Source organism: Rana temporaria, chromosome 3 (assembly GCF_905171775.1).
Source record: "Rana temporaria chromosome 3, aRanTem1.1, whole genome shotgun sequence".
Taxonomy (NCBI): domain Eukaryota; kingdom Metazoa; phylum Chordata; class Amphibia; order Anura; family Ranidae; genus Rana; species Rana temporaria.
The window spans coordinates 447173370-447200104 of record NC_053491.1 but is presented as its reverse complement, the minus strand read 5'-3'; the positions used below and the strand labels follow the sequence as shown (position 1 = coordinate 447200104).

General features: G+C 45.8%; 1 protein-coding gene across 7 annotated transcripts in view; it reads left to right on the top strand.

The window, feature by feature from the left end:
* Positions 1–4023: 4023 nt before the first annotated feature.
* Positions 4024–26735, top strand: part of CACNA1A (calcium voltage-gated channel subunit alpha1 A) — a 301437-nt gene continuing 278725 nt past the window's right edge. For 5 of the 7 annotated variants that reach the window (XM_040346580.1, XM_040346578.1, XM_040346577.1 and 2 more), the window contains exons 1-2: positions 4025–4125; positions 9352–9491. In XM_040346580.1, the coding sequence (XP_040202514.1) occupies positions 4033–4125; positions 9352–9491 (233 nt within the window). In that variant the 5' untranslated portion in view covers positions 4025–4032. Of the gene's footprint in view, positions 4126–9351; positions 9492–26735 lie in introns of all 7 variants that reach the window. The other 2 variants (XM_040346583.1, XM_040346582.1) reach the window with 1 other exon arrangement.

The window sequence follows — 26735 nt, the reverse complement described above, 5'->3', positions numbered from 1 at the left end:
CCAGACTGTGCCCCATTACATGCCAGACTGTGCCCCATTACATGCCATACTGTGCCCCATTACATGCCATACTGTGTCCCATTACATGCCAGACTGTGTCCCATTACATGCCAGACTGTGTCCCATTACATGCCAGACTGTGTCCCATTACATGCCAGAATGTGCCCCATTACATTACATTACCCCTCCATTGTGCTGTTCTCCCCGTCCGCGCTCCGCTCCGTGTCCCCCCTCGCTTTGCCCTTACCTAATCCACATGCAGAATTGCGGCAGTACTGTACGTTTTTTCAAAAGCCGCGCCTCTGACGTCTTCTGTTCCGTAATAGGATAAAGTAAGGTTAGGTTACCGGCGTATAAGACAACCCCCGACTTTCAAGAAGATTTTAAGGGGTTAGAAAGTTGTCTTATACGCCGTAAAATACGGTAATAATAAGTACGCTGTTAATATAGCACTGTGAGCTTGTCAACAAGAGTGAATAGCGTGAATAACTCATAAGTGTGCTTCTGCTCCTTCACTGGCCAATCAGCAGGCTGGATCAAGCCTGCCTTTTAGTTACACAAGGCCTTTCTAGACACTAGCATCCTAACAACCAATGACATCAGTTTATAAGGAGCATCCTTGTTTGGCCCTCCTCTGCCTCTCTCCCTCAGCACTGGGGTGACATTAGCTAAGTGATGGAGAGATCTAGAGGGAGAAGAGAAACATTGGAATACTAGTCAGTACCAGTGTGCAAAAGTGTATTTGCGTTGTAATAATATATCACCTCTAGCATTGGGTATCCTATGTGTGGTTGTTGCTGCTTTCTGTAAAGCTATTAGAAGAGTTTCTTACATTTTAGAATGGGGTGCCTCGAGACTCTCCATAATATTAACCACTTACGGGACCGCCCGCCGTCATTATACGGCGGCACTTCGAAGAGGGATACCGCTGTTAGGGCAGCAGCTAGCTTCCATAACCTCAGTATCCAATTCTTTAGCGGGCAGTCCGCTTTCAGAGAACAGTGGTCTCAGCAGCGGATTCGCTACAAGATCACTTTAATCAGTGCTTCGGTGCCTTCCGCTGCTTACTGGAGCCGCCAGCTGTGGCGGAGGCGATCGCATGTGCTCCCTTGGTTAGCATGGAGCCGAGTGAAGGAAAGATGGCCCCCACCTGTTTCCATGTCACTGCAGGGCGGAAGTGACGTCAAAACGTCACTTCCGCCCAATGCTCTTAAAGGGACTTTTTTTATTTATTTTTAACCACTTAACTGCTTGACGACCTACGGCGGCAGGTCGGCTCTGCTTGGCGAGATCACGTAGATCGATGTCATCTCGCCGAGCAGCCAATAGGGGTCCCTGCTCACCCCTGATGCCGACGTGCGTGCCCGGCGAGCGCGATCACCACCGGGCACCTGCGATCGCTCGTTACAGAGCGAGAACCGGGAGCTGTGTGTGTAAAAATTCCTGATCGTCTGTTCATACAATGTATGAACAGCGATCAGTCATTTTCCCAAGTCAGTCCCACCCCCCCTTCAGTTAGAACACACACAGGGAACATATTAACCCCTTCCTCGCCCCCTAGTGTTAACCCCTTCCCTGCCAGTGACATTTTTATAGTAATCAATGCATTTTTATAGCACTGATCGCTATAAATATACGAATGGTCCCAAAAATGTGTCAAAAGTGTCCGAAGTGTCCGCCATAATGTCGCAGTCACGAAAAAAAAAACTGATCGCCGCCATTAGTAGTAAAAAAAATATATATATTAATAAAAATGCCATAAACTATCCCCTATTTTGTAAACGCTATAACTTTTGCACAAACCAATTAATAAATGCCTATTGCGATTTTTTTTTTACCAAAAATAAGTAGAAGAATACTAATCAGCCTAAACTGAGGGAAAAACTTTTTTTTTTATATATATATGTATTTTTCTGGGGGTATTTATTATAGCAAAAAGTATTATTTTTTTTTTAATTGTTGCTCTATTTTTGTTTAAAGCGCAAAAAATAAAAAACGCAGAGGTGATGAAATACCACCAAAAGAAAGCTCTATTTGTGGGGAAAAAAAAGACGCCAATTTTGTTAGGGAGCCACGTCGCACGACAGCGCAATTGTCAGTTTAAGCGACGCAGTGCCGAATCGCAAAAAGGGGCCAGGTCCTTTACCTGCATATTGGTCCGGGTCTTAAGTGGTTAAAGGGTGCCTTGAATTTGTCTATAATGTTATAAGGTGCCTCGACTGAAAAAAAGGTTGAGAAACACTGGCTTAGAATCTAGCTTTAAATTCAAATGATTCATTTTAAGTTTTACTCTCAAGTAAATATGAATTTACAAGGCAAAGAATATTTATAGATGATTAGTGTTCAATTTAGCATGCAGAAAATGCTGGATTTAATGGTACAGTTGATCAGTTCATAAGAAAAAATATTGTAATTTTTGGAGATGAACATTTCCAAGGACAAATAAGGCCCGGGGCTGTTCCTCGAAATCCTCAACACTTAGCATTTAGAGACGATTCCTTACCAACATTCTACGTTTCAGTGTTGTGTTGCCTATGGTCTATATCAGTGGTCTCCAAACTGCGGCCCGGGGGCCAGATGAGACCCTTTGCTTGATTTTATCTGGCCCCTGGGGTGCTTTTTTATTCATTGGCATCATTGAAGGGCAGAATTCCTCCCAATGACACCAAGGATGGGGCAGAATTCCTCCCAATAACACCAATGATAGGGCAGAATTCCTCCCAATGACACCAATGATAGGGCAGAATTCCTCCCAATGACACCAATGATAGGGCAGAATTCCTCCCAATAACACCAATGATGGGGCAGAATTCCTCCCAATGATAGGGCAGAATTCCTCCCAATAACACCAATGATGGGGCAGACCTCCTCTCAATGATGGGGCAGAATTCCTCCCAATAACACCAATGATGGGGCAGACCTCCTCCCAATGATGGGGCATAATTCCTCCCAATGATGGGGCAGAATTCCTCCCAGTACCACCAATGATGGGGCAGACCTCCTCCCAATGATGGGGCAGAATTCCTCCCAATGATGGGGCAGACCTCCTCCCAATGATGGGGCAGAATTCCTCCCAATGATGGGGCAGACCTCCTCCCAATGATGGGGCAGAATTCCTCCCAATGATGGGGCAGAATTCCTCCCAGTACCACCAATGATGGGGCAGACCTCCTCCCAATGATGGGGCAGAATTCCTCCCAATAACACCAATGATGGGGCAGACCTCCTCCCAATGATGGGGCAGAATTCCTCCCAATGATGGGGAAGAATTCCTCCCAATGATGGGGCAGAATTCCTCCCAATGATGGGGCAGAATTCCTCCCAATACCACCAATGATGAGGCAGACCTCCTCCCAATGATGGGGCAGAATTCCTCCCAGTTATGGGACAGACTTTCTCCCAATGACACCAATGATGGGGTCCAATGACACAAATGATTGGGCAGAATTCCTCCCAATAACACCAATGAATGGGCAGAATTCCTCCCAATAACACCAATGATGAGGCAGATCTCCTCCCAATGATGGGGCAGTATTCCTCCCAAGGATGGGGCAGAATTCCTCCCAGTTATGGGACAGACTTTCTCCCAATGACACCAATGATGGGGTCCAATGACACCAATGATGGGGTCCAATGACACCAATGATGGGGTCCAATGACACCAATGATGGGGTCCAATGACACCAATGATAGGGGATTTTGTACTCCTGATGGCCACAGTCCAGCCCCCTTAAAGTCTGGAGGACAGTAGTCCGGCCCTTTGTTTAGAAAGTTTGGAGACCCCTGGTCTATATGCTTGCATTTCTTCCTCTTTTACAATGTACGGTATTATTTGTGTGTGTTTTTATTATAAACCTGTTGTGTTCTCTGAATGAAGCTGGTTCTGTTCCCAGAGTGGACCCCATTACCACGAAGTAGCAGTCTTTAGAGGTCAGACATCCAACCCCCGTTCAGGTTTGGGTTGAAATTATTTTCAAATTATTCTACTTGAACACTGTTTTCCTTAACCAACATTTTACTCCTTTTGAATACATGATTTTAGCAACCATCATAGCAAATTGCATTGTCTTGGCAATGGAACAGCATCTGCCAGAGGGAGACAAGACCCCAATGTCAGAGCGCCTGGTAAGTCTCACACAGATTTCACAATATTTCCATAGCTTTTACAAATGCATGTGGTATTAAGGTCATAATGCTAATTTTATCGGCGTCCGTAACTTGGTTACATGCTATTTCCTACTTGAGGGAATCGAATGAGATGAAATGCAGGAACTGGGTAATATTAACAGCTTTTTATTAAAGCTGTGATAGGATAAAGATATAGGCCCAGATTCACAGCTGAGATATGCCGTCGTATCTCTGCGTTGTGCCGTCGTATCTATGCGCCTGATTCTTAGAATCAGTTACGCATAGATATCTGTTAGATCCGACAGGCGTAAGTCTCTTACGCCGACGGATCGTAACTGCATTTTTACGCTGGCCGCTAGGGGCTTGTACGCTGATTTACGCGTCGAAATATGTAAATTAGCTAGATACGCGAATTCCAGAACGTACGCCCGGCCGACGCAGTAAAGTTACGCCGTTTACGTTAGGCTTTTCCCGGCGTATAGTTACCCCTGCTATATGGTGGCATAAGTGCGGCGTAACAATGTTAAGTATGGCCGTCGTTCCCGCGTCAAAATTTGAAAAAGTTACGTAGTTTGCGTAAGTTGTCCGTGAATGGGGCTGGACATCATTTACGTTCACGTCGAAACCATTGACGTCCTTGCGGCGTACTTTGGAGCAATGCACACTGGGAAATTCCACGGACGGCGCATGCGCCGTTCGGGAAAACCGTCAATCACGTCGGGTCACAGAAGATTTACATAAAACACGCCCCCCTGATCCAAATTTGAATTAGGCGGGCTTACGCCGCTCGATTTACGCTACGCCGCCGCAACTTACGGAGCAAGTGCTTTGAGAATACAGCACTTGCCCGTCTAAGTTGCGGAGGCGTAATGTAAATCAGATACATTACGCCCGCACAAAGTTACGCGATCGTACGAGAATCTGGCCCATAATGAGTCTTTTATTACTACGTAAAAAAAATTCACACTTTTTGAGTCCACCCAAACCTAATACAGTAAAACCTTGGATTGCGAGCATAACTCGTTCCAGAAGCATGCTTGTAATCCAAAACACTTGTATATCAAAGCAAATTTCCCCATAAGAAATAAGGGAAACTCAAATGATTCGTTCCACAACCATTTATTCATAGGTCCTTCAGTTTATAGTCCATATAAAAAGATTGTAGCAATGTGATAGGTTGTGTAACCATAAAATGTCCATCCACAAATGGAAGCCTCCACAAGGGGATGATGCCGCGTACACACGGTCGTTTTTTGTGATGAAATAAAACAACGTTTTTTATCATGAAACAAAACAACGTTTTTCAAACTTCATTTTAAAAAACGACATTGCCTACACACCATCGTTTTTTCAAAATGCTCTAGCAAAGCGCAGTTACGTTCAGCACGTACGACGGCACTCTGTTCCATTCAAGCTCATGTCATAACTTGCTTCTGAGCATGCGCGGGTTTAAAAACGTAGTTTTAAACGTTGTTTTACCCACACACTATCATTTTAAATGACACAAAAAACGACGTTTTGAAAAACGACATAAAAAATTGAAGCATGTTCGAATTTTTTTTTGTCGTTTTTCAGAAGACATAAACAATGTTTTCCCCACACACGGTCATTTTAAATGACGTTTTTTAAAAATTTAGTTTTTTTTTCATCACAAAAAACGACCGTGTGTACGCGGCATTAGAAGCAAAATCCAGCAGGAGCCACAGAGTATAAATAAGAAGAGAGGCTCCTCTAAAGCCTCGTACACACACTCTGTTTTCTCGGCAAGAAAACTGCGGGCAGAGCTTTCTTGCCGAGTAAACCGATCGTTTGTACGATGCTTTGAGGTTTCTCGTCAAGAAAACTGCCCAGAATCTCGACGAGAAAAATAGAGAACCTGCTCTTTATTTTCCTCATCGTGATTCTCGGCCGAGAAACCCGAGCGGCTGTCGCCATGGAAACCCGCGCATGCTCGAAATGACTTTGACGCATGCGTGGTAGCTTCCAAGGGCAGTGTAGGGTGAAGCAAGATGGCGGCAACGGCATCGAATGTGACGTCGATGACGTCACCGTGTTCTTGCCATTCAAAAGAACGGCGGTTCTTTTGAATGGAGTGTCTGTACACTCGGCCTGCAAGAGATTCTTGCCAAGAATATCAGCAGGAAAAATTCTGGCCCGTGCGTACAGGGCTTAAGTGTAGCAATATGTTGATAAATGTCAATAAATGTAACCATATTGCTACTTATAGGCTCCTCTCTTCTCTTTTATACTGAGTTGCGACATGACGCTACTTGTATATCAAGACATTGCTTGCATATCAAGTCAAAATGTTTTAAAAAATGTTGCTTGTCTTGCAAAACGCTCTCAAACCAAGGTTTTACTGTATTTCAGTTTTTAGAAGATCATTTCGTTTTTGATAGACGTCTTGGCTCAGAGACTTGGCTGTTACTCTTCTCAGAGGTCTCAGTTTCCCCTTTTTTTTTCAAGGATAACACCACCAAAAAGTGATACAGTAATACCTTGGGTTATGAGCCTAATCCGTTCCAAAAGAATGCTTGTAATCCATAGCACTTTCCCTAAAGGAATCAATGGAAACTCCACAGCCACTGCTTGACTGCAGTACCGTCTGTGGCCAGAGGTGGGGGGGCACCGGAGACACTCGTAAACAGTTTCTCCGGTGCCCCCCCACCTCTGGCCACATGCGGTACTGCATAGATGAGCAGTGGCTGTGGAGTTTCCATTGATTCTTATACGGAAACTCGCTTTGATATACCAGTGCTTTGGATTACAAGCATTCTTTTGGAACAGATTATGCTCATGATCCAAGGTATTACTGTATCACTTTTTGGTGGAGTTATCCTTGAAAAAGAAGGGGAAACTGAGACCTTTGAGAAGAGTCACAGGCAAGTCTCTGTGGAAAGAATTATGTGAGTGTTTCCGAGTGTCTCTGAGCAGCTCTGAGTGTCTCAGAGTGTCACTGGCGCCCCTGCACCTCTGGCCAAATGCAGTACTGCCCACCTCAGAGGCTTGAATCCTGCTTGTCTTGTGAGACAACATTTGCAAACTCAGTACCAAGATGGCCGTGACGGAATGTCACTTCCTATACGAAATCTGACAGGTCGCCTAATTTGACAGAACACAGAATTAACACATTTTTTCCAATTTAATAAAATTTAACAAATGTGTGAAGTTTGGGTGAAAGTTGTGTGGGTTTTGTGTAAAAACATTTATAAACAGACCCCTGAAGCCCTGTACACACGATCGGTCCATCTGATGAGAACGGTCTGATGGACCGTTTTCATCGGTTAACCGATGAAGCTGACTGATGGTCCGTCGCGCCTACACACCATCGGTTAAAAAAACGATCGTGTCAGAGCGCGATGACGTAAAACACAACGACGTGCTGAAAAAAAGTTCACTGCTTCCAAGCATGCGTCGACTTGATTCTGAGCATGCGTGGATTTTTAACAGATGGACGTGGCTACAAACGATCGTTTTTTTTCTATCGGTTAGGAATCCATCGGTTAAATTTAAAACACGTTGCTTTTTTTTTAACCTATGCATAATAACCGATGGGGCCCACACACCATCGGTTTGGTCCGATGAAAACGGTTCATCAGACCGTTCTCATCGGTTTGACCGATCGTGTGTACGCGGCATAAGTGTTTTTTCTTTTTCAAACAGTGGGCTATTTTTGTAATATTACTTTACGCCTTATGCAGTCTGACCTGCTTATTGTAGATATAAATGGGGCTTTGCCATAGGTGTGTGCCAGGTGTGCCCAGGCACACCCTAATCACCCTCTGCAGCACGAATTCTCCCTACTTCCCTAGCCCCTCCCCTTCCCCATCACATTGCTTCCAGCTTCCCTCCTCTACTCTCCCGTTGGCTGTTGCTGTTTAAAGCGGGGGTTCTACCATGTCATCCAGCATACTAGCGCGAGCTACAGTATGCCTTTATTTTATTTCTTTGCGCCGTACTCACAGTTTAATCCCGTAGTTAAGTTTCAGACTCCCCGCGAGGAGTAGGCGTTCCTGAAAACAGCCGAAATAGGACTTGACTCTTCACGGCGCCTGCGCAGTCAGCTCCTAGAATGTGCGCAGGCGCCGTATAGTGCCGTGAAGAGCCGAGTCCTACTCCGGCTATTTTCGGGAAGCGTGACGCGCCATAGCCGGCCGTCAATCATGTTTCCCTCTGCATAGGAACGCCCATTCCCCGCGGGGAGTCTGAAACTTAAAGGGGTGGTTCACCCTAAAAACTACTTTTTCTTATTCCACTGCCTCCCCACATTCCATCACGATTAAGGCTCTTATTATTTTTTTCATGCTGTACATACCTTAGTACAGCATATTCACCCGTGCATCCGGGTTGCGAGTCCCGCGGGAGTGGGCGTTCCTCACATGCTGGTGATTGACGTTTTGCCCAAAAACGAGCTCCCCCCGTCGCGTAAGCCGCGTCACGGTTGGCGAAAGGAGCCGAACGGCGAGTCGGCGCTATACTGCGCATGCGCATCGCCGTTCGGCTCCTTTCGCCAATCGTGACGCGGCTTACGCGACGGGGGGGGAGCTCGTTTTTGGGCAAAACGTCAATCACACACATGTGAGGAACGCCCACTCCCGCGGGACTCGCAACCCGGATGCACGGGTGAATATGCTGTACTAAGGTATGTACAGCATGAAAAAAATAATAAGAGCCTTAATCGGATTGTAATGTGGGGGAGCAGTGGAATAAGAAAAAGTAGTTTTTAGGGTGAACCACCACTTTAACTACGGGATTAAACTGTGAGTACGGCGAAAAAATAAATAAATAAAGGCATACTGTAGCTGACGCTAGTATGCTGGATTTAATGGTAGAAACTTGTTTTTAACGGTGAACCACCGCTTTAAGAATGAGTGGGGGAAGGGGCCAGTAAATATGTAATTTACTGGCCCCTTCCCTTTCTGAATGAAGATCGTGAGTGATCGGTAGTGTGTGTTTGAGCTTTGGGGTTCACACCCTAATGCGATAGGCTTGCGCACACCTATGGGCTTTGCAAAATGAATTCAAGGGTGTGCAGCAACCCAGTGCGACCAATCAGAAACGGATTCTTTTCAGTGTCACCGCTCTGCATTGCCGGGACCTGGATTTGTATTGGCTGGTATGAGTAAATGCACAACGCTACCCTTTGCATTGTTATGAAATAAAACCATGTATACACAAAGGATTTTTTGAAATAAGACTCTTACCATGACCTTCTTTCCTCAGGATGATACTGAACCGTATTTCATTGGAATCTTCTGCTTTGAAACTGGAATTAAAATCATTGCCTTGGGGTTTGCATTTCACAAAGGATCCTACTTACGCAATGGCTGGAATATGATGGATTTTGTGGTCGTGCTGACAGGGTAAGGGCTCTTTCTCTGTTATTAGAAGCTACGAGGACAAACATATACTGTTCATGGTCAATGCGCTTTTGTAAATGTTCTGCAAAGACGCCGTTTTCTGCTTTTTGGAAAAGTGATGTAATTGTAAATATGTTACTGTGTTATCTGTTAAGAAAATATATATATCCAAGAAAATATATATGTTGTTGTAGGTCCAAAAAAAGGGTATCCAACCATACTGTTCTTTGGGATCCTTACAGAAAGCAGTGTATAAGGGCCGTAAAGAATCATTAAAGCTGAACTCCAAGCATAACTCCCCCCAGCCAAATGAACACTCACATGGGTTCCATAAGAATGTGCATATCTAGTAGTATCAACAGAGGGGTCGCCCAAGTTTCAGGTCGGTAGCCAGTCACCGCTGGTGGTGTCTGACAGTGTTCTGTCGATATGTGCGTGCCGTCGAAAAGTGCCCGCGCATGTGCAGAACGGAAGAGCACTCCAGCTGAGTTGCTGATTAGCTGGAGTGACATCACCATTTCTCTGGCACAGTTTAATGCTATGCACACAGTGGAGGGACACCGTATTTGTCATTTTGTGCCTCGCTGTTACAGTGAGGCACAATCTGACATCTGGTGGCGTCCGACGGTGTTCTGTCGGTATGTGTGCGCCGTCGAAAAGTGCCCACGCATGTGCAGAACGGAAGAGCACTCCAGCTGAGTTGCTGATTAGCTGGAGTGTTGTCACCATAGCGCACGTGCACATCGTAGGAGCCTTTTTTCTATGGGAGATATCATTTCTTGGGCACAGTCTGGCATCTGATGTAGTCGGACGGTGTTCTGTCGGTATGTGCGTGCCGTCGAAAAGTGCCCGCGCATGTGCAGAACGGAAGAGCACTCCAGCTGAGTTGCCAATTAGCTGGAGTGACGTCACCATAGCGCATGTGCACATCGTAGGAGCCTTTTTTCGACGGGAGATACCATTTCTTGGGCACAGTCTGGCATCTGATGTAGTCGGACGGTGTTCTGTCGGTATGTGCGTGCCGTCGAAAAGTGCCCGCGCATGCGCAGAACGGAAGAGCACTCCAGCTGCGTTGCCGATTAGCTGGAGTGACGTCACCATAGCGCATTTGCACATCGTAGGAGCCTTTTTTCGACGGGGGATACCATTTCTCTGGCTTAGTTTAATGCTATGCACACAGTGGAGGGACACCGTATTTGTAATTTTGTGCCTCGCTGTTACAGTGAGGCACAATCTGACATCTGGTGGCGTCAGACGGTGTTCTGTCGGTATGTGTGCGCCGTCGAAAAGTGCCCACGCGTGCGCAGAACGAAAGAGCACTCCAGCTGAGTTGCCGATTAGCTGGAGTAACGTCACCATAGCGCATGTGCACATCGTAGGAGCCTTTTTTCGACGGGGGATATCATTTCTTGGGCACAATTTAATGCTATGCACACAGCGGAGGGACACCATATTTGTCATATTGTGCCTCGCTGTTGCCTCGCTGCATAAAAAAAAAAAAATTGTAATCCTGTGTTGTTTTAATCCATTGTAAAAATCATTAAAATTCTTGGAAAAATAAAAATTGTAAAAAAAAAAATAATAATTTCACAAAAATTTTAAATAAAATAATTTTAAAACAGTTAAACATTTTTTTTTTTAATTATAAAATGTTTTTTTTTTTCAAAATGTAAAAAACTGTTTCAAAAAAGGGCTAATTCACACAGCTTCTCTGTTATCTTTGTGTCCGCTAAGAATGATTTTAGTATATTGAAAATCTTGTTTTGATATATTTAAGGGGGGCCCTGCCAGGTAGGCTGTACGGGGCCCCGTGATTTCTAACAGCAGCCCTGGTGACACCTATGGCAAAATCAGGAAATAGGGTCTCCTCCAGCCCCTCCCACTTCACATTTCTCACCAGTCAGCTGGCCTAGAAGTCTCTGCCCCAGAGCCATGCCATGAACTGAATGGGCGGGCAAGGGCTCCAGGAGCAGCCCAGCTGGGTGGCCACAGGCTCCAGGCACAGCCCTGCTGGATGGCTGTGAAAAGGCTGAGAGTGCTGTTGGCTTCAGGAACAGCCCAGGATTTAGTGACCCCTGGAAAATTGTCATTTGACCCCCGAGGAATACTTCATTTTCACCTGGCTCAGCAACCACTGTTCCCAGAACACCAGCAGCAATGTTAGGGAGGGTTGCCCAGACATTTTCCATTGCCTGTGATATCACTGTATAGAAAAGAACATGTATTGCCTCTAGTTGTATTGTACTAATAGTAAGTTGGACAAAGCTTGTATTGCAGTCATTTTAAAACACTAAATGTTTTTTTACATTTCTACCTTACGGCTGGCGCCACACTCACAGCTGCCATCTGTGTGTTGATTGTCCCTTTCATTGGGAATAAAATGCATAAAGCATCGCTCACACTGTGATGCGTGTCTTATCTCTATGAGGCCAGTTTACTGTGTGGATACCCTGAATGTGGATGTTATATGCACCTCTATTTTAAAGTGTTATGCTGCGTACACACGATCGGATTTTCCGTCGGAAAACCCTTGGATGTTTTTTTCCGACGGAATTCCGCTCAAGCTTGGCTTGCATACACACGGTCACACAAAAGTTCTCGGAACTTTCGACCGTCAAGAACGCGGTGACATACAACACTACGACGAGCCGAGAAAATTAAGTTCAATGCTTCCGAGCATGCGTCGAATTGTTTCCGAGCATGGGTCGGAATTTTGCACGTCGGAATTGCTACAGACGATCGGAATTTACCATTGTAATTTTTTTTTACTAGGGTTTTTAAATCCTTGTTTTAAAAAAATAACAAACATAATGGGCTAGATTCAGCAAAGAATTACGCCGGCGTATCCATAGATACGCCGCGTAAATTTAAAGCTGCGCCGGCGTATCTACTTTCTGTATTCAGAAAGCAAGATACGCCGACATTAGCCTAAGATCCGACTGGCGTAATTCTATTACGCCGTCGTATCTTAGGGTGCATTCTCACGCTGGCCGCTAGGTGGCGCTTCCGTTGTTTTTGGCGTAGAATATGCAAATTACCTAGTTACGTCGATTCACAAACGTACATGCGCCCGGCGTTCGTTTTTTACGTCATTTGCGTAAGGCTTTTTTGGCGTAACGTTGTGCCTGCTTCTATGAGGCGCACTCAATGTTAAGTATGGACGTCGTTCCCGCCTAGATTTTTGAATTTTTTACTTCGTTTGCGTAAGTCGTTCGCGAATAGGGCTGGACGTAATTTACGTTCAAGTCGAAACCAATGACGTCCTTGCGACGTCATTTGGAGCAATGCACACTGGGATATGTTCATGGACGGCGAATGCGCCGTTCGTACAAAACGTCAATCACGTCAGGTCAACACACATTAGCATAAAACACGCCCCCCCTTACACATTTGAATTACGCGCGCTAACGCCGGCCCCATTTACGCTACGCCGCCGCAACTTACGGAGCAAGTGCTTTGTAAATACTGCACTTGCTCCTGTAAGTTGCGGCGGCGTAGCGTAAATACGATACGCTGCGCCGCCGCTAGATTGGGCGGCCCTACCTGAATCTAGCCCATTATATTTACCTCCACTGTGAATGAATGAATGAATGAATGACTTGTATAGCGCAACTCATGCGAACTGAATCGCCTCTGGGCGCTTTTTCCAGCCAGAGTCTGCTTGGCTGGTGCTGTCATTTTTACCCCGTAGGATCGTGACACGCTTGGGACACACAGTCATACACACATATATACATATATATATATATATATACTGGGCCAATTTGGACAAGATCCAATTTACCTACCAGCATGTCTTTGGAGTGTGGGAGGAAACCGGAGTACCCGGAGGAAACCCACGCATGCACAGGGAGAACATGCAAACTCCAGGCAGATGGTGTTGTGGTCGGGATTCGAACCAGCGACCCTTTTGCTGCTAGGCGAAAGTGCTACTCACTGCACCACTGTGCAGTTTGTTTTGCACAGAGTGGCCCCGATCCTCAACTTTTGGGGTCCTGAGGCGGCTCTTGTGGCTCCTCCTCGCATCGGTTACCCCTTTGGAGTAGCGTTCTCCCTGGGGGGTTACCTTGCGGAAGCACGCTCGCAAGTCCAGCATTTGCGTCTATAGACACAGAATGCCAGACTCGGCCCCGCCCCCTGGTGCTCGCGTCATTGGATGTTTGACAGCAGGTGGAGTCATTGGAATTTCCAACCAAAAGCTCACATCAAACTTTTCTTGACGGAAATTCCGACCGTGTATACGGTGTATAAGAGTTTGGAATGGTGTCAAATACTAAAGTACTCTAATTTCCCCATATCTCCCCCTCACAGGTAACCCTCTCTTTCAGCCGGGTCTTGACTTCCCCATAGCTTTCTGTTGGTGGACCTTCTCTGCCTTCTCCTTTTTGGAAAAAGGTTCCATTCTCTTGTGGCAAGCTATTCGATACCGTTTCAAAGCTCCCGCATCCAAGATTTTCCGCTACATGCAAATTAGGCACGGGATAACTAGTTCCTGGGAAAAAGATCGTCCAACCCCACTAACCATTTTTCAACACACCTGTACCTACACACCTGTCACAGACTTATCTCCCTAGTATACTCCCAACTCAATGGGCTGCCCTCTTCTACTTTCCACACCTATGTGGCTAGATGGGAGGAAGACTTAAAAGCCCATAAATAGCCCCTAGATTGGCAGGCCCCCTTGCATTGTAAGCTGCAGGTTTTGCTGCATCAAAATGGACAAGCATGACTAGAACCTTAAAGTCTATAAGCTTATCTCCCTAGTATACTCCCAACTTAATGGGCTGCCCTCTTTTACTGGTAACGCCTATGTGGCTAGATGAAAGCCCATAAATAGCCCCTAGATTGGCAGGCCATTTGATCCTCTATTATTTCCTGTACAATTAACATTACTATACTGAATCGGCTTATAAAGTGATGACCTACATGGTCTCTGCCAGATTAGCTCACACGATCCCCGGACACACAAGACTTTGCTTTCGAGGGTGCCAAACCACTAAATATGTCCTCCATATTTGGGGGACCTGCCCAATGCTGGGCTGCTTTTAGTCTAGTTTTTTTTTTTGCTACTATGTACATAAGTTGGTGTTCAGCTTTTGCTGCATTAAAATGAACAAGTGTGACTAGGCCCTTAAAGTCTATGGCCCGGATTCACAAAGACTTACGCTGACGTATCTAATGATACGCCGCAAAAGTCCACGGATTCGCCGTCGTATCTATGCGCCTAATTCACAGTACAAGATACGCCTGAATTTTGGCTTCCTACGACCGACGTAAGTCTCCTACGCCGTCGTATCTTGGGTGCATATTTACGCTGGCCGCTAGGGGCGCTTCCATTGATTTATGCGTCGAATATGTAAATGAGCGAGATACGCCGATTCACGAACGTACTTGCGCCCGTCGCAGTAAGCTACGTCGTTTACATAAGGCGTACGTCCGGCGTAAAAATAAACCACCAAATAGCTGGTCTAAGTCATGTTAGGGTATGGACGTCGGAACTGCCGTCGGATTTTACGTTGTTTACGTAAGTCATACGTGAATGGGGCTGGGCGTAGGTTACGTTCACGTCGTACACATTGAGCCGTCGTATCTTAGGGAGTATATGCGACGTGATTCTGAGCATGCGCGCGCATGCGCCGTTTGTTCGGCCATTCATTTACATGGGGTCACGGTTCATTTTAATACAACACGCCCACTACCTTCCTAATTTGAATTAGGCGGGCTTACGCCGGCCCATTTACGCTACACCAACGTAACTTACGGAGCAAGTGCTTTGAGAACACTGTACTTGCCTCTCTATGTTACGTCGGCGTACCGCAAATGAGATGCGCTACGCCGATCTAAGATACGCCGCTCTACCTGAATCCGGCTATATAAGCTTATCTCCCTAGTATATTCCCAACTTAATCAGGTGCTCTCTTCTACTGTTCACGCCTATGTGACAAGATGGGAGGAAGACTTGAAGGCCCATAAATAGCCCCTAGATTGGCAGGCCATTAGATCCTCTATTATTTCCTGTACAATTAACATTACTATCCTGAATCGGCTTATAAAGTGATAGACAGGTGGTACATGGTCCCTGCCAGATTAGCTCACACGATCCCCGGAAAAACTGGACTTTGCTTTCGAGGATGCCAAACCCTTAGATATGTTCTCCATATTTGGTGGACCTGCCCAAAGCTGGGTCGCTTCTAGTCTACAGTCTTTTCGCTACTATGTATATTAGTTGTTAGGTGTTCGGCTTACCAAAGACTCCTGGCTGGCTCTCCTGCATTGTAAGCTGCAGGATGTGCTGCTGTAAAATGGACAAGCGTGACTAGGCCCTTAAAGTCTATAAGCTTATCTACCTAGTATACTCCCAACTCAATCGGTTGCCTCTTCAACTGTTCACGCCTATGTGGCTAGATGGGAGGAAGACTTGAAAGCCCATAAATAGCCCCTAATGTTTTTTACCATAATAAATTCACAAAATTAAGGTAAAAAAAAAAAAAACTCGGTCCATGTGTTACGCCCCATTCCTAAACACTTACCTGCTGTCCTTGTCAACACCACAGGCTTCGGGAAACCCATGTGACATGATATGTATGCAGGATCACAGTTGCACAGTTGGAAGGCACAGAATTTTCATTGAAGGGCATTGCAGATGGCACACTTGAGTGAAGTGTGTAGTTCACCCACAAGACCCACTTACTGTTCTAGACACATCCCCTTGGCTTACAGCGGGTGTCAATCATAGCTGCTACCGTGTTTCCCCGAAAATAAGCCCGGGTCTTATATTAATTATGCCAACAAAAGACACAGTAGGGCTTATTTTCGGGGTAGGTCTTACCATGTAATGTGCTGTCTTCTCTCCCCTCTCCCTCCCTGCCTGCCAGGAATTCCCAGTGTGATCTGAGTTAAAATGATTGTAAAATCCTACAATCCACTCTATTACAGTATTATATAATGTACAATGTGCGTGTTCCTGTAATACAATTGTGCCAAATACCTTTGTTATAGCGCCATTCTGCGCTTCTGTGACCCGCCGGAGCTCTCTTCCCCGTAATTATATTACAGAAACACACACATTGTACATCATATACTACTGTAATAAAGTGGATTACAGGATTTTACAAGCATTTTTAACTAGGGCTTATTTTCGGGGTAGGGTTTATATTGCATCCCTCCTGGAAAATAACGCTAGGTCTTATTTTCAGGGTATGTCTTATTTTTGGGGAAACAGGGTATATCCTTTGTGGTGCACACAGAGAGCAATTTTTAACTGGATGAAAAAGGGTCAGCCCCGTCCCGTGCACACTGAGTCCTGGACTACAGGGGATAATGGCACAGGTTATAGTATATAAAATGCGATAAAAGTCCATGCAAGAGTCCTTTGAGCTTTCTTGCTCTGTGTGAGAAACCAGTCTGTAAATAGCAGGGCAGACTTGCAGAGGGAGTTGAAGCACACTCCAAACATGTAAAGAGAAAACAGGAAACAGACGCCTGACCAGCAGGAATCTTTCGGCGTTCAGGTGGGATCCAGAGCGAGGCCCGGAACGCGCCTTTGTCAAGTTAGACAAAGGAGAGTGCACCACATACTTATCCCCAGCGCGCACGCTCTGAAACACGTCGCAATCACGTCCGTAAACATAATCCCGTAGACGCTGCGCTCCAGCCCTCTCCTGTGATTCACCAGCTGCGTTTCAGGCCTCACTCTGGATCCCGCCTGAACGCCAAAAGATTCCTGCTGGTCAGGACGCTGGCCGTACATGGAGCCACAGGAGAAAACCACCGCTGACAGCTGAGACGGAGAGAGAGGTTCACTGGACTCTACTGTGCCTGTTTAAAGATACTATAAATATGAGTCTTTTAATACGCTTGTCTAAAACACAAAGGGCCAGATCCACATACATTTAGTTCCGCGCAGCGTATCAGAGATACGCTACGCCGCCATACCTTACCTGGCGCATTTTCGAATACTCAGCGATTTTGCGCCGTAAGTTACGGCGGCGTAGTGTATTTCTGGCGGCGGATTTCAAATTGGGCGGTTTGGGGGCGGGTTTCATTTAAATGAAGCGCGTCCCCGCGCCGAATGAAATGCGCATGCGTCGTCCAGAAATTTCCCGCCGTGCTTTGCGTGAAATGACGTCGCAACGACATCATTTTTTGAACTTAGACGTGAGTTACGTCCATCCCTATTCACGGACGACTTACGCAAAAAAAAGAAAAATTCAAATTTCGACGCGGGAACGACGGCCATACTTAACATGGCAATTCTATCTATACGCCGCAAAACACCAGCTTTAACTATACACCGGAAAAAGCCGACTACAGACGAGTTAGAAAATGCGACGGCCGCGCGTACGTTCGTGGATCGTCGTAAATTGCTAATTTGCATACCCAACACGGATAACGCCACCCAGCGGACGCCGAAGTATTGCATCTTAGATTCAAAGGCGTACGAAGACGTACACCTGTCGGATCTAACCCAGAAGCCGTCGTATCTTGTTTTGAGGATTCAAAACAACGATACGACGCGGGAATTTTGAAAGTACTCCGGCGTATCAGTAGATACGCCGGCGTACTTTGTCTGTGGATCTGGCCCAAACAGTCTTACTTAAAGCGGAGGTTCACCCTAAATCACATCTAATGTTTAATCGGACCATCTTGGTGTGTATATCAACTAATCACGATCTATTTTTTCCCATATCAATCACAAACCTTGTATATGCATTGTCTATCTCTCACTTCCTGGTTCTCCTACCGCGGGAGGGGGCGTGTCCCTTGGTCTCTCTGCGCCGCAGTGCTTCTTGGAACGATTTAGCAATGTCTCCTGGGAGCTCAGCATCAGGCTTCCCAGGACACGATTCAGACGGCACATTGAGCAAATCTCGCGTGATTTTGATCGTGGCGTGACTTATGCAGCTGGTCACGTGACGAAGGCGGCTCTAATTCATTCACCGCATCCCAGAAGAATTTGCTTGTGGGCTTCAGAGTGCCCACAAGCAAGATGGAAGCGTCCATCAATTATTTTTAAAAATTCACTTTTGCGGCAGAATGACATTGCGGGGGGCTATGAAATAAGGACACGTGAGTACCATATTAACTGAGTAAGGGTGCATTCACACCACGATTTTGTCATCCGTTTTTTACTCACGATTTTAGCTTTAAAATCGTACAAATCTGTATGGCAAAACGGATCCATTCACTGCCATTCATTAATTTAGGTCCCCAAGTGCATCCGATTTGATCCGCATACGATTTGATACGATTTAAAATCGTATCAAAAAACGTGTCTGCCCACGATTTTTGGTCCTGATTTGAAATCGTATTACAATCGTGTCCGTTTTTTTTTTATATTGTGGTCAATGTAAATCGTACTAAATCGGATGACTGTGCGATAAATCGTACCCGATTTTTTATTACTAGGGTTGAGCGAACCCGAACGGAGGTCCCCGCAAATTCAATAACCAGACCCTTTAGGTCTGGTATGGATATTCAGGGGAACCCCGCCGTCAATTTAAAACAAAAATGACGTGCGGTTCCCCCTAAATATCCATAACCAGACCCGTTATCCGAGCACGTTGACCTGGCCGGCCGCAGAAAAGAGGGGGGGACAGAGTGCGGCCCCCCCTCTCTCCTGAACCGCACCAGGCCACATGCCCTCAACATGGGGAGGATGTCCCCATGTTGATGGGGACAAGGGTCTCATCCCCACAACCCTTGCCCGGTGGTTGTGGGGGTATGCGGGCGGGAGGTTTATCAGAATCTGGAAGACCCCTTTAACAAAGGGGACCCCCAGATCCTGACCCCCCCTGTGTGAAATGGTAATGGGGTACACTGTACCTCTACCATTTCACGAAGGAAGTAAAAAGTATTGTAAAAAAAACACACTGACACAAAAGAATAAAGTCCTTTATTAAAAAAAAAAACCAAACTCCAGCGCTGAAAAATCCACTCTTTCCCGGCTTCCTGCGTTGTCCTGATCCAGCGACGGGTGCGGGTGATCTCCCGCGATGAGAAGATCCAGCGTCCGGTGATCTCCGCTCCCGCGATGAGAAGATCCATCCATCCGGCGCAGCAGCATCCCGGACCTCCTCTCACCGCTGGGCACAGCCCAGCGAATGAGCGGCTGAAGCTGTGACATTTCTTATATAGAGGAGGCAGAGCCACCCGTGACGTGACCCCGCCCCCTCTGACGTACCTCTGCTACGTCACTGGGGAAGACCAAGAAGAGGAAAGGTCTTCCCCAGTGACGTAGCAGAGGTATGTCAGAGGGGGCGGGGTCACGTGACGGGTGGCTCTGCCTCCTCTATATAAGAAATGTCACAGCTTCAGCCGCTCATTCGCTGGGCTGTGCCCAGCGGTGAGAGGAGGTCCGGGATGCTGCTGTGCCGGATGGATGGATCTTCTCATCGCCGGAGCGGAGATCACCCGACGCTGGATCTTTTCATCGCGGGAGATCACCCGCACCCGTCGCTGGATCAGGACAACGCAGGAAGCCGGGAACGAGTGGATTTGTCACCGCTGGATGTTTTTTTTTTTTTTAATAAAGGACTTTATTCTTTGGTGTCAGTGTGTTTTTTTACAATACTTTACACTTCCTTCGTGAAATGGTAGAGGTACAGTGTACCCCATTACCATTTCACACGGGGGGGGTCAGGATCTGGGGGTCCCCTTTGTTAAAGGGGTCTTCCAGATTCTGATAAACCTCCCGCCCGCATACCCCCACAACCACCGGGCAAGGGTTGTGGGGATGAGACCCTTGTCCCCATCAACATGGGGACATCCTCCCCATGTTGAGGTCATGTGGCCTGGCGCGGTTCAGGAGAGAGGGGGGGCCGCACTCTGTCCCCCCCTCTTTTCTGCGGCCGGCCAGGTCAACGTGCTCGGATAACGGGTCTGGTTATGGATATTTAGGGGGAACCGCACGTCATTTTTGTTTTAAATTGACGGCGGGGTTCCCCTGAATATCCATACCAGACCTGAAGGGTCTGGTTATGGATATTTAGGGGGAACCGCACATCATTTTTGTTTTAAATTGCCGGCGGGGTTCCCCTGAATATCCATAACTTCAAAAATCTTCTTTTTCCCAGACATTATTTAAAATCAGGATCCGATTTTTTAGTGAAAATTTTGACATACGATTACATACGATTTTGTCACATACGATTCCATCCGATTTAACGGTCCGTTTATCGGATGGTAAAATCGTGGTGTGAACCTAGCCTAAAAAAAAAAAAAAACGTATTCCCGCGGAACCCCCGCTTTAAGAGGCGTCTGTTTCCTGTTTTCTCTTTACACTGAATCCTGAGCCTCTGGAATTCCTCGGTAGCCATTGGCAATTTCTCATAGTAGTGTCTGTGCAGTGTCAGAAAAATGTCAGAATTCTATGATAATATAATCTCTTTCCTTGCTGCGAGTCAAAATCACTCATCTGTTTTTAGCCATCAGAAAAGTCTGAAGTTGCAAGTGGACAAGATATACATTTCCTGTGCCCCAACAGTGCCGGCAGTGTTTTCTTCTTCGATCCCTAAAACTGGTATTTCAGCTTTGGGTAGATGGTGAAAAAGTAACCTGCCTAGTGGTTAGACACGTCTTTTGTGAGATCTTTGTGAGTTATAAACTCTGTACACCTGTCATGGCCAATATGAAAGGTCCTTGTATTTTGAATTCGATTTTTATTAGGAATAGGAAGAGTGGTGGCAAACTGAAGTGATCCAAGAAAACCCCAAATTCCAGGGTGGGCAGGAGCAGAGCCAGGAACTAGGACCGGGAGATCTTGCACTGAGTTTACTGAGACATATGAGATGTTAGTGGGTTAACAGGTGAACTGTGTCTAGTCGAAATGCATAAGCGCTGGGCGGGTCCGTGTTCCCGCCTACATTTCAAAGCTTCACTTTCCATATTTGATGGAGTAGACCTTTAAAAGTTTTTACATAAACCAGCCTGTAAGAGATATATATGGTATATATATATATATATATATATATATATATATATATATATATACAGTGCCTTGCGAAAGTATTTTGCCCCCTTGAACTTTGCGACCTTTTGCCACATTTCAGGTTTCAAACATAAAGACATAAAACTGTAATTTTTTTTGAAGAATCAACAACAAGTGGGACACAATCATGAAGTGGAACGAAATTTATTGGATGTTTCAAACTTTTTTAACGAATAAAAACTGAAAAATTGGGCGTGCAAACTTATTCAGCCCCTTTACTTTCAGTGCAGCAAACTCTCTCCAGAAGTTCAGTGAGGATCTCTGAATGATCCAATGTTGACCTAAATGACTAATGATGATAAATAGAATCCACCTGTGTGTAATCAAGTCTCTGTATAAATGCACCTGCACTGTGATAGTCTCAAAGGTCTGTTTAAAGCGCAGAGAGCATCATGAAAAACAAGGAACACACCAGGCAGGTCCGAGATACTGTTGTGGAGCAGATTAAAGCCGGATGTGGATACAAAAAGATTTCCCAAGCTTTAAACATCCCAAGGAGTACTGTGCAAGCGATAATATTGAAATGGAAGGAGTATCAGACCACTGCAAATCTACCTGGCCGTCCCTCTAAACTTTCAGCTCATACAAGGAGAAGACTGATCAGAGATGCAGCCAAGAGGCCCATGATCACTCTGGATGAACTGCAGAGATCTACAGCTGAGGTGGGAGACTCTGTCCATAGGACAACAATCAGTCCCTGTATACTGCACAAATCTGGCCTTTATGGAAGAGTGGCAAGAAGAAAGCCATTTCTTAAAGATATCCATAAAAAGTGTTGTTTAAAGTTTGCCACAAGCCACCTGGGAGACACACCAAACATGTGGAAGAAGGTGCTCTGGTCAGATGAAACCAAAATCCAACTTTTTGTCAACAATGCAAAGCGTTATGTTTGGCGTAAAAGCAACACAGCTCATCACCCTGAACACACCATCCCCACTGTGAAACGTGGTGGTGGCAGCATCATGGTTTGGGCCTGCTTTTCTTCAGCAGGGATAGGGAAGATGGATACAATTGATGGGAAGATGGATGGAGCCAAATACAGGACCATTCTGGAAGAAAACCTGATGGAGTCTGCAAAAGACCCGAGACTGGGACGGAGATTTGTCTTCCAACAAGACAATGATCCAAAACATAAAGCAAAACCTACAATGGAATGGTTCAAAAATAAACATATCCAGGTGTTAGAATGGCCAAGTCAAAGTCCAGACCTGTATCCAATCGAGAATCTGTGGAAAGAACTGAAAACCGCTGTTCACAAACGCTCTCCATCCAACCTCACTGAGCTCGAGCGGTTTTGCAAGGAGGAATGGGCAAAAATTTCAGTCTCTCGATGTGCAAAACTGATAGAGACATACCCCAAGCGACTTACAGCTATAATCGCAGCAAAAGGTGGCGCTACAAAGTATTAACTTAAGGGGGCTGAATAATTTTGCACGCCCAATTTTTCAGTTTTTTATTTGTTAAAAGAGTTTGAAATATCCAATAAATTTCGTTCCACTTCATGATTGTGTCCCACTTGTTGTTGGTTCTTCAAAAAAAATTACAGTTTTATATCTTTATGTTTGAAGCCTGAAATGTGGCAAAAGGTCGCAAAGTTCAAGGGGGCCGAATACTTTCGCAAGGCACTGTGATATATATATTAGCCATTTACTATAATTTCCTTCTGAACGAGATGAACTACATGGGTCTCGCCTATATAGGACTGGATGTATATTATTCTGGAAAGGAGCCAGACACGGCCTGTATCATTTGTCTTGGCAGGTTTGTGGATCACAGTACATCTCTGCAGTGCTGTAACTAGTTCAGGCTTTAAATAACTGTCCTCATTGTGTTGTCCCAGCAGTGGCATTCTGGGAAGTCAGTCCACCTGGGAATTCATTCTATCTTCTCACTCTAGCAGATTGGACTTTCCACATTGTGACAAACTCAACACACTTTTATTAAAGAAGAACTGCACTATATGCTGTTTACATCATAACGGGTGACATAACGTAGCCCTATTATAATTTCCAAAGCCAAATACTATTTACGAGGTCCACTTGCCTGCAACAGACAGGCCTCGTACACACGACAGAGATTCTCGGCAGAATTCGCCGAGAAACTCGGTCAAAACCCGGATTCTGCCGAGAATCTCTGTCGTCTGTACAGTTTTGGCTCGATGGAGCCGCCGAGGAACTCGACGAGAAAATAGAGAACATGTTCTCTATTTTCTCGTTGTCCTCGTTCTTCTATGGGAGAAGCCGGCCCGCCGAGCTCCTCGGCGGCTTCATCCCAAAACTCGACGAGGAACTCGACGTGCCAAGCACGTCGAGTTCCTCTGTCGTGTGTACGGGGCCTCATAATCACGTGGAGCAATCAAAGCAGAACTCCAGCCTTGTCTGTTTCTGTCCTATATACTTCTGTTTCTGGTGTTTGGTAAAAACCAACTATCCTGATCTTTAATTTGCTCCCCTTCCCATCACACCGTGTGCCTCTGAATTTGAATTGAAGGGCAGGCACGCTTCCTGTCTGGGTGATGCCCAGGCATCCACAAGACCCACTGACTGTCATAGACATGCTCTGGCCTATGGGGTGGGGGGGTAGATTAAGGTGACCAGATTTATAAAATGAAATCCGGGGACATATTTTTTTTTTAATTGAAGGGCAGACACGCTTCCTGTCTGGGTGATGCCCAGGCAGTGGCGTATCTAGGGTATGGCAGCCATGGCAAGTGCCATGGGCGCCATACGAAGGGGGCACTGTTGAGTGGCTGGGCATCAAAGCACTTACCAGGGTCTGAGGGTCTCTTCTTCCCTCCTCCCGAGCATAGGCAGGATCTCCTTTTCAGCACCTTTGCTAATGGACAATGGCAGCGCTATCCTTGCTGTGTTCAGCCACAGCCCTCCCTTGTTCTCCCAGGCTCTCCCATTCCATCTGGTCGGATTGGCAGCGCACAAAGAAGGAGGAACATCAGTTTCTCCCTCTCCTCTGTGAAAACTGAGGCCTTAAGTAATGAAGATTTCATCACTTCCAGTATTGGTTCTGCATTCACCTGGCCTTGGAGGGCAGAGGAGGGATCTAATAAACCCCAGATTTCTCCATAAAGAGGATATGTCACTACCCAAGGTATCACAAGGGATGATAAATATCACTAGTTTTGTTAGTTGTTTTTTTGTTAAGGTTATCTGAAAGATGGGTTTCAAATTTTTCGACAGAGGGCGCAGTTATAGTGCTTGTCATAGGCGCTATTTTCACTAGATACGCCTCTGTGCCCAGGCATCCACAAGACCCACTGACTGTCATAGACATGCTCTGGCCTACGGGGTGGGGGTAGATCAAGGTGACCAGATTTATAAAATTAAATCCGGGGACATATTTTTTTTTAACTAGTAATGACGGCAATCAGTGACTCTCTTGCCCGTCGCCGCTTCTGCCCACCTCACAGGCTGTCAATTCTAAGGCCTCGCACACACGATAGGATCGCCAGAGGAGAACGGTCTGAAGGACCGTTTTCATCAGTACACACCGATCGTGTGTAGGCCCCATAGGTTATTTAACCTTCGGTCAAAAAAATAAGAACTTGTTTTAAAATTGAACCGATGGACGCCTAACCGATAGGTCAAAACCGATCATTAGTATGCAAAAGCATCGGTTAAAAACCCGCGCATGCTCAGAATCAAGTCGACGCATGCTTGGAAGCATTGAACTTCGTTTTTTTCAGCACGTCGTTGTGTTTTACGCCACCGCGTTCTGACACAATCGTTTTTTTAACTGATGGTGTGTAGGCACGACGGACCATCAGTCAGCTTCATCGGTTAACCTAAGATAACGGTCCTTCCGTCGGTTTTCATTGGATGGACTGGTCGTGTGTACGAGGCCTTACTCTCTAGGCCCCAGCTCCTACTGGGTAGGGAGCGGACCTCCATGTAGCGACGGTTTAAATGGGGTAAGTAGCGCTGCCAGTTGTGGGGTAATGCCAATGTGAAAAAAATTGTGCTGTGCCGTAAAATGTATCAAAATTCAGTTAATTTGTTGTGACGACCACTATTGTTGTCTTATAGTTCCTAAAGTGAATAAGTGCTGTGCAAATCAGTGCTGTGCAAAAAGGTTATTTAAATAATTCTAGCTTAGACGCACCCCCCAGGGGGGAAACCCTCCAATGACTGACCCCTTGGTGTCCATCTAGCCACGCTTAGGTGAGATGTGTGAGAATTATTAAATAGATAAGTTAAAATATATGTGAAAAGAAAACTTCAATATAGGCCCCCTGTAAATGTAGGGATGTCCCCATGTAGGGACTTCCCCGTTCGACAGAAGTCGATTGTCAGATCAACTTCTGTTAAATGGAAATAGTGGGGTGGCGGAAAACATTTGTCGATCAGAGATCTGGATTTACCAGCATTTTCGTGTTTCGGTCACAATGGTCACCAACACAAACAGAGACAATCTCCCCACCAAGGAAGCAGGCAGCAGTAAAAACTCAACAGTGATTTTTTATCTTTCCGTACTCCATCCAAAGCTATTAATCATGTTTTGGCTATAGACACACGTTAATATCATTTATAAAGCCAATGACCAAACTGCTGTAGAAGAGCATCAAATATTCATAAAAGATGAGGGTTGCTGCTTCACCTTAAATAGAATCATTTGGTTTTATGTGACTGCAGGAATAAAACGTGCCCAGGGAATTGTGGGTATGTCGGTCCATTCATTTATCCACTCATTCATTTGTTCTTTCGTCTATTCTATACCCCCATCCATTCATTCATCCACCCCTTCATTTATCCTTCCATCGTTCAGCAAACCCATCCATTTTTTCATCCACCCATTATTATCCTTCCACTTATGTGTCTTTCTACACACCTACCCACTCATTGTCCTTCCACTTCTGTGTCTTTCTACACACCTACCCACTCATTGTCCTTCCACTTCTGTGTCCTTCTACACACCCACCCATTCATTGTCCTTCCACTTCTGTGTCCTTCTACACACCCACCCATTCATTGTCCTTCCACTTCTGTGTCCTTCTACACACCCACCCATTCATTGTCCTTCCACTTCTGTGTCCTTCTACACAGCCACCCATTCATTGTCCTTCCACTTCTGTGTCCTTCTACACACCCACCCATTCATTGTCCTTCCACTTCTGTGTCCTTCTACACAGCCACCCATTTATTGTCCTTCCACTTCTGTGTCCTTCTACACAGCCACCCACTCATTGTCCTTCCACTTCTGTGTCCTTCTACACACCCACCCATTCATTGTCCTTCCACTTCTGT